Source organism: Populus nigra, chromosome 11 (assembly GCF_951802175.1).
Source record: "Populus nigra chromosome 11, ddPopNigr1.1, whole genome shotgun sequence".
Classification (NCBI taxonomy): domain Eukaryota; kingdom Viridiplantae; phylum Streptophyta; class Magnoliopsida; order Malpighiales; family Salicaceae; genus Populus; species Populus nigra.
The window spans coordinates 1,992,235-2,004,324 of record NC_084862.1 but is presented as its reverse complement, the minus strand read 5'-3'; the positions used below and the strand labels follow the sequence as shown (position 1 = coordinate 2,004,324).

The following is a 12,090-nucleotide window of genomic DNA, read 5'->3' as shown; positions in this document are numbered from 1 at the left end:
TTCATTTACTTGACAAATATTTATAGACACCATCTAAACAATATTCTATGAAAATTCAATTTAAAAAAAAATTAATTTCTTTTTAAATTATATATATATATATATATATAAATTATTTTGACACACTAGTATTAAAATTAATTTTTTAAAAATAAAAAATATTATTTAAATTTATGTTTTAATAAAAATACTTTAAAAAATAATGAATATTTCATCCCAGCTTCCATGAAAAGAAACGAAAAGTTGAAGATAAAAAGAAAAAAAGAAAAAGTAAGAAAGCAGTGGACTGACTGAGGGCATGAACGCAATCGTCACGTATTGGACATCACTTTGTGTTGTCATCCTCTCGTCATCCTCTCTCTATTATAAGCTGCCAATTCGGAATCCTAGAGTAGATTTTTACCTGTCTCCTTTTCATTTTAATGGAAGGAGTTTTGATTGATTTGATGATGCGAGAGAAAAATCATTTAGAATCTAGAGCTGACTCATACCTTGGGTACTTTGTTTTTTTCAATCATAACAAAAAAAGATATCGACAAAATGTAAGAGGTTTTTTTAAAAAAAAATTAAAAATTAAATTATTTACTTGACTTAATTTAATAAATTTAGCTAATTTAAATAATATAAATAAAATAAATAAATTGATAAAAAAATAAACAACATTAAAAAAAACTTCGATGCAAGCATGATAAATCTTGCTTTGATCATTATAAACTTTATACTGTATTTTAAATATAAAAAAAACTGAATAATCCTTATCATATGTTATCGCAAACAAATTCAAAGTCACTTAATAAATTATATATTTATAGTCAAGTCATTTTTTTTAATTAAATTTCTGCTATTGTGGTATATTTAATTTCTTTTTTTAAACTTTTCCATGATGATCCCTTATTTCTTTACATAATAAATTCTGTCATTGCAGATAAATTCAAGGTCATGTAAAAAATCTTGCTGTTACAATCAATTCAATTTTTCCATGTATAGATAAGTATAGAAATTGATTTAACAGCTTGTCTTTTGAAAGGTAAAAAAAGAATAAAGGAGTAATTAATCCATGTAAAAAAGACGAATTGATTTAACTTGTTTTGTTTTACGAACTATGAGGGAGTGGTGCAATAACAGATGAAAAACACTAATGATAAAATGGAAGTGATAAAAGAAAGAGTCAATGAAGCTCAACACACACATTGAGATTACAGGGACAAAATATTTGGAAGGAGGAGAGAATGTAAACCTCCATGTAAACATAGGATATAAGGTAATAAAATCTTGATGAGTAATGAAAATTTGAGTTGAAAATAAATAAATAAATGATGGCAATAATAATAAATAGAATGTATGATAGAGGGGATGATTTCCATAAATAATTTTAAAAAGGTATTATTGAAGTTAGAATGAGGATTAGGAATTTTAGTTAAAAATTTATAATGTTGGTGAAATCATTAATGAGTTTTGATGGATAAAAGAATAAGAAAAACTTAAAATAAATATGTTTTAAGAATGACAAAATAATTTTAAGGAATGATAATGGAAATGAGGAATTCAAGTTAAAAAAAAAATTACATGAAAAAGTATCGGTGTAAATCCCAGGTAAAAAATCGATAACATTACTGTGAAATGATAATAAGTATATTAAATGAAATAAATGATGAAAAGAAAAAAAATTCTACAATATGAAAATGGTCCCATGAATTTAGTGGAAAAATTGATATGATTTGTGTGCAAGGATTGAACAAAAAAATTCAAATTTTGACATAAAATCACCAACTGACTAGTTTTATGATAATGAGTATAACTCTCAATCCAATCATTAGACCAAACTTATATTTTGCACGTAGTCTTCTAATACATGGTTCTACCTTGGGTTAAAATTTCAAGGCAATCAAAGTTCAGGAAGGCATCGCAAAAATATTGTTGGTTCAATAAAATTACATAAAATTATACATAGATGTTTTTTGGTAAAATGACTAGAAAATATCTTTTTTTTCTCCTTTATAAAGTTCAGTCCAATGAAGGATATAGGGGGTGAGTTTAGAGAGAAAACACATTAAGGGCAAGAACTTCAATAACCATATCTCTATCGTTTATTATTGGATTAAGCTAATTTTTTAGTATGTTGTTCTTCTCAATGTATTCTACATTTTGATAAGAGGGAATGTCAGCATCATATTCCACATGAGAGATATTGCCGGTGGAAAATATTAATAAAAACATCCTTTTAAGATAGTCTTAGTCATCGACCGTTTACTCCTACGTCCATCACTGGATTTTGCTGAATTTTGGATAAGTTATTCGTTCAGACATGCTCTAAATTCTGAATAGTGAAGTTCTAAAACAAACAATCCAGCCAGAAATTGATCTTTCTAAATAGTAGGTTTTTAATTTTCGGGTCAGTTTAGTTTGTTTTCTGATCTAGATAGATTTAGCCATTGGATTTATTTGAATTTTTGATATGTTATGTTAAACATGATGATGTATAACTTCATCGTTGGAATGCTCAAATATTAAATTTGCAAAGAGTTATGATGGTTTGAATGTATTGCTCATAAACGCATTATGCATCGTTCCAACAACATAAATTATTATTCCAACTCGATATTGTAGCAACTTGGGAACTGTTATTTTAGAAGTGAATTTTATGGTTCATCTGAAAAATTCTAGTTTAGGGTGGTAAAGGTGTTAAATAAATAGATTTAGTTAAATAGTGAAAAAGAATGAAAGGAAAATCATGTTTTCTTTAACACTTTTTTTAACAATTAAATTGTAAATGTGTTAATGAAGATGTTAAAAGAACGTATGAATTTCCTTTTATTTTTTTTACAATTTAACTAAATTCATTCATTTAACATCTTTATTAACACATTTACCATCTTAAATAAAATTTTTTTCGATGAATCATAAAAATCACTTATGAAATAATAGTTCCTGAGTTGCTATAGTAATGAGTCAAAATAGTAATTAATGAGTTGAAACAATGCATAATGAGTTTGTAAGCAAACATTCAAACCACCATTCCTCTCTGAAAACTAAATATGCAATCAATCACAACAATAAAGTTATAAATCATCATGTTTAACATAACATATCCAAATTTTCAAATAAATCCAATGGTCAAATCTCTTTAGATCGAAACAAAAATTAAACTAACCTAAAAATTAAAAACTTACTGTTTAGGAAGAATTGTTTTTATTCCAGAGTGTTTGTTTCATATCTTCACCATATAGAATTTAGAGCATGCCTAGATGAATAACTTATTGAAAATCTAGAACCATCCAATGGTATATGGAGGAGAAAACAACCGACAACTGAGACTCTCCCAAATGGCTTTTTTCTAGATATTTTTGGCTAATAACATCTCAGAAATGAAGTGTGATATTTAAAATCCACCCGGTCAAAATTCATTTGACATTGATAAGAACAACATACACAAAAAGCAATCTAATCCAATGGTGAAAAGTGGAGATATAGCTACTGTAAGTACTACTCTTAATATGTTTTCTCTCTAATTTCTCTCTAAACCATCTCCCTCTATCATGCCTTGGCTTGAAGCTTATAAAGGAAAAAAGAAGGAATTTTATGGTCACTTTACCAAAAAAACCCTCATTAAATTCATGTATAATTTTCTATATTTATGTTTGACCAATAGTCGCAACGCCTTCCTAAACTGTGGTTGCCTTACAATTTTAACCCAAGGTAGAACAATATATTAAAAGACTCCATGTAAAACTCCAGCCTGATTCAATGATTGGATTGAGAGTTATGCTTAATATTGTAAAACTAGATAATTGGTGATTTTACATCAAAATCTAAGTTTTCTTGTTAAATCCTTACATAAATGATATTGGTTATTTCATAAATCCTTGAGACCATTTTCTTATTTTTATTTTTTTCATCATTTATTTCATTTACGGACTTATTATCGTTTCACAATAACATTATCGATTTTTTTACCTAGGGTTTACACCAATACTTTTTCGTGCATTTCTTTCATAACTTTTATTTCTCATTTTCATTATCATTCCTTGAAATTATATTCTCATTCTTAAAACACATTTATTTGAAATTTTTCTTATTCTTCTATTTGTCGAAACTTATTACTGATTTCTCAAGTTTATTATGAATTTTCAACTATTTTTCCAGATCCTCATTCTAACTTCGATAATACATTTTTAAAATTATTTATATGTACATCTCGTTTATTACTATTTCCATCATTTATGTATTTATTTTCATCCTAAATTTCTATTACTCATCATAGTTTTATTACCTTTGATCTTATGTTTACATGGGAGTTTACAAAATTTTCCTCTTGTAATGGAAAAATGATAATTACACTATTCTCATCCACATTACCCCAATTGTTTTTTTTAATCTTATTTCTTTATTATAATATTATCCAATTTTATCTAATACCAAAAACTTGGAAAAGTGCAAATTATATCATAAAAATTTTATGTTTGTTTGCCTAAAAAGTCATAGTTATTAAATCTGACTCGATGTTAAGTTCGAATCATATATTGGGTGGATTAATTTAGGTTATGATTTTTTCTTTTAAATATGAAAATAATTTTTTTAAAAAAATAATAATTAAAAATCAACCTCATTTTGACCAAATCAACTTGGATTATATATATATATATATAAAACCTCTCTTTTAGTTTAGTCATTTTTTTATTTTAACTTGGTATCCATTTTTTTTTAATTGCAATCCACATCTTCAACCAACATCATTTTTAAATTTGAATAAAAAAAATATTATATCCTTATATATAAGGTCTTAAATTCCTAAATTTTCTTATCCAATTAATATGTGACTCGTCTCCTTGTTTCAAGCTTGGTTTCATAGCTTCCGATCCTCCATCATTGAGGGCCCAAGATTTTTATTAATTTTTGAAATAATATCAACAAAATTCCCGGCAGAATTTTTATTAATTTTTTATCTTTATTTTTATTTTATCAGAAATTACAGACAAAATAAAATATTGTGTCACGAGGAAGACTTTCCATACTTATTTCTATAAAAAATTATGTTGGTATTTCTATTGTTATTAGCTAATTTTCTGGTAATATATTAGAACAAAAACAAACATGTTCTTCATATGAATCTCATCTTTCTACCCTTATTGAGTCTCATCTTGTTTTTTTTTTTAAAAAAGCTTCAAGGCATATTTAACAAAAATCAACCTACCTAGGCCAATTCCCATTGCTAATTAACTATACACTGCTATCAAAGTAGAGTATTAGTTGAAACAAAATTATACTCTAGATTATGCATATATGAAGACTTGAGTTCTATGGTTGCAATTAAAATCAGTTTTCCAAGAACTTGAAATTTTTTTCGTGAAGAAACGAATGCAAGAAACACATTTTTGATACATAAAATGACTATCTGAAAGTTCATGGTTCTAGAACACACAATGCTCATGATCAGATGACGAACAGCCAAAACATGTTACATGCACACAGATTTCTTCTCTTACAATTCCTCCTATAGAACTGAGGAAGATACAATCCACCAATATATATTGATGCCATTTAAGTGTTTCCCATATTGCACTCAAACATTACTTTCTCTAGAATGATTTCACCAAGTAATTCTAGAGATCATATCAGTTTCATCAGAATGAAATATGTTGCTCTAAAGAAATTCAAAAGAAAGTGTAAAGTGGTATCAAACTTGAATGGAAAACCAACAAGGAACAAGCCTTCGTTGTTATACAGGATATTACCATACATGTGTAAACCTCTTTCTAATTAACATCTATATATCTTACAGATTTCAAGAAATTGAACTCAGATTCCAAACTGTAGTGCCAAATGTCTTACTATCATTTTATGCTAAGTTTGGTGCTTTAGTACTGTTTAGAATTCCCAATTAGTCTGAGGATGATGAACTGCAAAATCCCATAGCTCTGAATCCAACTCTATTTCACTTGTGGATCCACTAATAAACCTGTTCAGTCTCTCAGTTACTCTTGCAGCTCCAAAACCATCAGCAGATCCCTTCATCTGAGCAAAATAAATTCAAATTGATCATTCAATTGTCAAGAAAACACGTTGAGGATTAGAAATGAATCAGCATAATGGATCAAATATAATTATTACCTGTGCATGGACTATATGGAAAAAGGAATCTCCAAGAGCTTGAAAATTAGCACTGACAACTTCTACACCTTCTTCATGAAGAATGCTAATAATCTCATAAAATAAGAACTGATTATCTAGCCCACTTGTCATAACTATCTCTAGAGCTGAACCAATTTCATGGATTTTTAGCTGAGGTGATTTTGATGCAGCACTTGATATCGGATCAAAAGTGCATGTATATGATCTTTTTCTGCTTCTTGCTAAGCTTTCTTTCTTTTCCCTGGCTTTCTCCAACTTTTCCTCCAGACTCTTTATATAGTTTATTGCTCGATCTATCTGATCAGGCAGAGGTTGTGCTTCCTGCATATATACCCACAGCAAAAGGAAAAATATTTTCAATAATTTTGCCAATTCAAGAAACAAAAAAGAACAAGAAATATCATCCAAACGCAACTTGTAAATCCCAAATCTTTCTAATCCAAACGCAATAATCTGTCTGCAATAACATGAGAGCAAGGACTGCTTGGCCTCTTCATGGGAGGTTAAAGACAGCAAGCTAGAATGAAATAATACAAGAAGACATGATTTTAGAGAGAGTGAAAGATGGAGAACCTTGAAGTTTTGATTAGGGAGGAGAGAATTGAGACTGGAGTAAAGGCTTTTCATTTGATTTCTCCTATTTCTCTCAACGACTTTCCTCTCTGTTTTTGTAGAAGAAATATTAGACCTCTTACTCCTACTCTGCATTATTGTCCCTCCAGTGTTTGCAACCATGACTCCCTTCGGAAACCTCAGAACAGACGTGTGAAGATGGCAGATCCATTTACTTGGCATATCTTTATAGACACCATCTAGACAGGTCCCGAAAAGTCCAAGAAAAAAATAATAATTTGGACTGAGGTCATCAAAGCAATCGTCACGTAATGGTCATCACTTTGCCTAGTCATCCTCTACATCATCAGCTGCCAATTTGGAATCTAGAGTAGCATTTTACCTGTCTATTTTTTACTTTAATGGATGGGGTTTTTATTGATTTTGGTTATGCTTGTTTTTTTAATTTGATTTTATTATCATGTTAAAATAATTTAAAAATATAAAATTTGTTTTTTTTTAATTTCAAGTTTATTTTAAAAACACAGCATGACGAACATGATTTCGATAATGTAAGAGAGAAACCATTTATAATTTAGAATTCACCGTATTTTCTTATTAGAACATTATCCAATTTTATCTAATTCTAAAAATGTTTGATATATATATATATATATATATATATATATATATATATATATATATATCAAACATTTTGTCTTGAGACATTTAACCTTTTGTTGTTTCTAATTTTCCTGGACGAGGTCCCACGGGACCCATTTCACATGCACCATGCACCTTGGTCGAAGCCTCACGGTCTTGGGTTCCATGAGAATTCCCACTGGGGTCGACTTCCTTGGCTTCGGGATCATTATAAACACACTAAGTAGCTTGTAAACACACTAATTAGATTGTAAACACATGAACCATTCAACTTTAGTTTTTTTTTTCTTTTCACACATACTGTGAGAAACGATAAAAGTTGCAGAAAAAAAAAATTAGAGAACGAGATAGTTTGATTGTTCTACTAAAGATCACTGTTCATTCAAGGATATATTTATTTTCTTGTTATATCTTTTACAAGATGAACGCAGCCATATATATATACACCTCAGTGCTGCTATCCCACGAGAAATGAATGACTTATTACCCACGTTGCACCAGCTGTACGTAAGGTTATAAAGGACTAACAAAAAAGTAAAAGAAGAAAATAACAGAAAGGAAAAGAATAACAGACTAACAGCTAAAACTAAAAGAAAACGATCATTCTTTTTCTTCTAGTAACTTCTTATCATTGTCATTCTTCAACAGCCCCCCACAAGATGGAGCATAGTAGTTTACGATGCCCATCTTGGATATATGAGAAAAGAGCAATGTTGCAGGGAGAGCTTTTGTAAATACATCAGCCAATTGAAACTTTGTGGAAATATGTGCAGTCTTCAGAATTCCTTCTTGAATCTTGTCACGGATAAGGTGACAATCTATCTCGATATGTTTGGTCCTTTCGTGGAATACTGGGTTCAAAGCAATGTGTAATGCAGCTTTGTTATCGCAATGCAATGCAGCAGCATGAGGGTGAGAAACTTGTAGGTCTGTGAGGAGATAACGTAGCCAGGTAATTTCTGAACCAGTGGTGGTCATGGCACGGTATTCAGCCTCTGCTGAAGATCGAGATACAACTGATTGCTTCTTGGATTTCCAAGAGATCAAAGATGAACCAAGAAATATGCAAAAACCAAAAACAGAATGTCTGGTGTCAGGACATGATACCCAATCGGAATCACAATGCGCGATGAGATCCAAAGTGTTGATAGAAGGGAAGAAAAGACCCTGCCCTGGAGCTCCTTTAAGATATTTCAGGACTTTGAATGCAGCTGTTAAGTGAAGATTAGTGAGACAGTCCATGAATTGACTTAAAATCTGCACACTATAAGATATATCTGGCCTGGTAATTAATCGTTAAGTATAGAAGTTTTCCAACTAACTTCCTGTAGTAGGTAGGGTCAGATAGGATGTCACCCTTGTCTTTGCTAACTCGCAGATTTTGATCCATGAGGAGTTTGGAAGGCCGAGACCCCAAAGTACCTGAGCTGGCTAGGATGGCCAGAGCATATTTCCTCTGACATATTTGTATTTCTTGTGCTGTTCTGGCTATTTCAAGCCCAAGAAAATAGCGCAATGTTCCCAAGTCTTTGATCTTAAATTTGTTATTAAGAAAGACCTTGATTTCTTCGATAATAGTAGGGGAGTCACTTGCCACTATGATGTCATCGACATATACCAGCAGTGCTGTGAAAGAGTAAGTATCCCGCTTGATGAATAAACTGTAATCAGACTTGGATTGACAGAAGCCAAAATCAAGCAGGGCAGTAGAGAATTTTGAGTACCATTGTCGTGATGCTTGTTTTAAACCATAGAGACTTTTAAGCAGTTTGCAAACTTGGTGAGGTGATCCTTGGGTGTATCCAGGAGGACGCCTCGTGTATATTTCTTCTTGCAAATATCCATGTAAAAATGCATTATTGACATCAAATTGATACAAACCCCAGCCTTGAACAGCAACAATGGCTAAGAGGCAACGCACAATGACTAGCTTGGCAACAAGGGAGAATGTTTCGTGGTAGTCAATACCCACTTGCTGTGTGTATCCCTTGGCAACTAATCTTGCTTTGAATCTTTCAATGCTACCATCTACATGGTATTTAATCTTATAGATATATTTGCAGTCAATAAGTCTTTTGCCAGGAGGTAGGTCAGTCAATATCCATATCTGGTTAGACTCCAATGCCTCCAACTCAATTTGCATGGTTGTACGCCAGTGAGGTTCGAGGACAGCTTGAGCATATGTTTGTGGCTCGGTATGAGAAGATATCGATGCAGCGAATACCTGAAAAGGTAAAGAGAATTGTGTGTATGAAAGAAAGTTACTCAAGGTAAATTGTTTACCAGGAAGAACCTCAACTGTTGTGGCCTGAATTGGATTGGGAGAATTGAGAGAGATCAGCTGACAGTGAAAATCCTGTAAATACTTGGGAGCCTGTGTCCTTCTACTAGATTTACGAATAGGAATGTGAGGAGGAGATGAAGATGTGGAAATGGGAGAATGTGAGTGATCTGAGAATGAAGGGCCTGATGGTGAATGGTGAGATGGAATGCTTGTGTCACACATTTCAGGCAAAATAGCTGTAGTTGGAGATAGGTCAGCAGATTTGAAGGGTGAATAAGAAATGTGAGTTATTGGATCAAATGAGGTGTGAATGGTGCTCAAAGGGTCTAAGGTAGAGCAGTAGCAAGGTTGATTATGTTGTTGTACTAGGGGAGAAATTGTACCAGAAGAAAAAGTTGCAGGTGTGTGGAAAGGAAAAACATACTCATGGAAGGTGACGTTTCTGGATAGAAAAGTGTCATTGGTTTCTAAGTCTAATAACTTGTAACCTTTCACCCCAAATGGATAACCAAGGAAAATACATCTTTTTGCTCTAGAATCAAATTTTCTTCTTCCCTGACTTAAAGTGGTGGCAAAACATAGGCACCCAAAGACTCTTAAGTGATCATAGGTAGGATCATGTTTGATTATAGCTGCATAAGATGTTGTATTTTATAGTAGAGGCGTAGGGATGCGGTTTATAAGATAAGTTGCAGTAAGAACACAATCATTCCAAAAATATAAGGGCAAATTAGCTTGGAATCTAAGGGCTCTAGCAACATTCAAGATGTGTTGGTGTTTTCTCTCCACTATCCCATTTTGTTGTGGGGTTTCTACACAAGTCTTTTGGTGGATGATACCATTTTTACGATAGAAATCTGTCAGCTGGAACTCTGTTCCATTATCACTTCTTAGGTACTTAATCCTAGTTCCAAATTGGGTGTTAACAAGGTTATAAAATGACTCTATGGATCTTTGTGTGTCTGACTTATTTTTGAGCAAATAAACCCAAGTGCTACGAGACATATCATCAACAATTGTTAAGAAATATCTATTCCCATCATAGGCAGTCACAGTACATGGTCCCCATAAGTCATAGTGTATAAGTTCAAAGTTGAAAGAAGTTTTGTGTAAGTTGTGATTAAAAAGAAATTTGTGTTGTCTGGCCATGAGGCAAACATAACAAGGAGTTTTAGTAGAATATGAGTTTTTTTTATTACAATAGGATCTCTAATCAATTACAATCTAGAGTTGGAAATATAGCCTAAACGGTAATGCCACAAATGAAAAACAGGACTAGTATTTGTGGTACAAGCAGAATGCAGACAATGGGTATCAAAATACTTGGATAATTTACACATCAAGGCAGTAGGAGATACTTGAATGTGCTGAAATTGGTATAAACCATTCTTCATTTCACCCAATCCAATCGTTGTCTATGACATAAGGTCCTGCAGAAAACAAACATTGGATAGGAAAATAAAACAGCAGCAGATGCTTTTAGTTAATGTTGGCGCAGAAAGAAGATTGAAAGTAAAAGAAGGGACACACAAAACATTCTCAAGAGTGATCAAATTTGAAAGTTTAACAGTGCCTATGTGTGTGACTGGGATTTCTTATCCATTGGGAAGTTTGATATTGTAGGACACAGTGGCTGTAATTTGTGTAAAAAATACAGAGCTACAGATCATATGATCTGTAGCTCCTGTATCGATAATCCAAGGAACGTTAGTAATATAAAAAACTTTATGTGCAGAAGTGGAGAGACAAGTTGCGATACCAGACATAGATGGAAGACTTGTGGAGTTGGCCATAGGAACGGTTGAATGTGGAGCCATAGAGGAATGAGTCTTTGTTGAGTTGTGCTTCTCATGGAGTAATTGTAAGATTTTCTAATATTGATTTGATATCAAATCCATCTTGTCAACATGGTGCTTTGGAAAATCTTCTGCTATGATCATGTTGGTTTGTCTGGTATGAATATTCGGTTTCTTCCCTTTGTTGTTTAGCTTGTGTCCTGGAGGGTATGCCACCAGCTTGTAACACTTTTCGACCAAGTGACCACTCATATTATAATGGCTGCAAACATGAGGTTTTGCATTTACAGCTTTGAAACAATCTTTTAAAGAATGTCCTTGGATCTTGCAATGGGGGCAATAGGGTCTATTGAAGGTCTTGAAGTTTGTGGATATGTTTTTGGTGAAAAGGGCCATTGAATCAGGGGTAGATGTGCAAAGTAACATCTGATGTTGTTTTTCCTGTTGTTGAACGAGAGAGAAAACCTTGCTGACTTGTGGTATTGGATCCATCAGCATGATTTGATCCCGTATGTTGGAGTATGTTTCATTCAATCCCATGAGGAATTGAATTACACAGTCTTTTTGATACCGATCAGTCAAGACCCTCATCTGTCTACAAGAACATTCGGGCATGGGACAATGCAATGCTAACTCATCCCAAATTGATTTAAGTTATCCGTAATA

General features: G+C 32.2%; 1 protein-coding gene across 1 annotated transcript; it reads right to left on the bottom strand.

Annotated features, from left to right (window-relative positions):
- Nucleotides 1-5,685: 5,685 nt before the first annotated feature.
- LOC133668800 (transcription factor bHLH162-like) lies at nt 5,686-6,939 on the bottom strand. The gene is made up of 3 exons (XM_062088808.1): nt 6,703-6,939; nt 6,109-6,450; nt 5,686-6,012 (listed from the first exon to the last, which is right to left on the bottom strand). The coding sequence occupies exons 1-3, from the start codon at nt 6,922-6,924 to the stop codon at nt 5,866-5,868; spliced, it is 711 nt and encodes a 236-aa protein (XP_061944792.1). The 5' UTR covers nt 6,925-6,939; the 3' UTR covers nt 5,686-5,865.
- Nucleotides 6,940-12,090: the final 5,151 nt, after the last annotated feature.

Excerpts from the sequence above, each read along its gene's own strand:
- LOC133668800 (XM_062088808.1), bottom strand. The coding sequence starts at position 6,924 with ATGCCAAGTAAATGGATCTGCCATCTTCACACGTCTGTTCTGAGGTTT. Across the intron at positions 6,451-6,702 it reads TCCCTAATCAAAACTTCAAG|GAAGCACAACCTCTGCCTGA; the intron begins GTTCTCCATCTT and ends GTATATATGCAG. Across the intron at positions 6,013-6,108 it reads TCCATATAGTCCATGCACAG|ATGAAGGGATCTGCTGATGG; the intron begins GTAATAATTATA and ends TATTTTGCTCAG.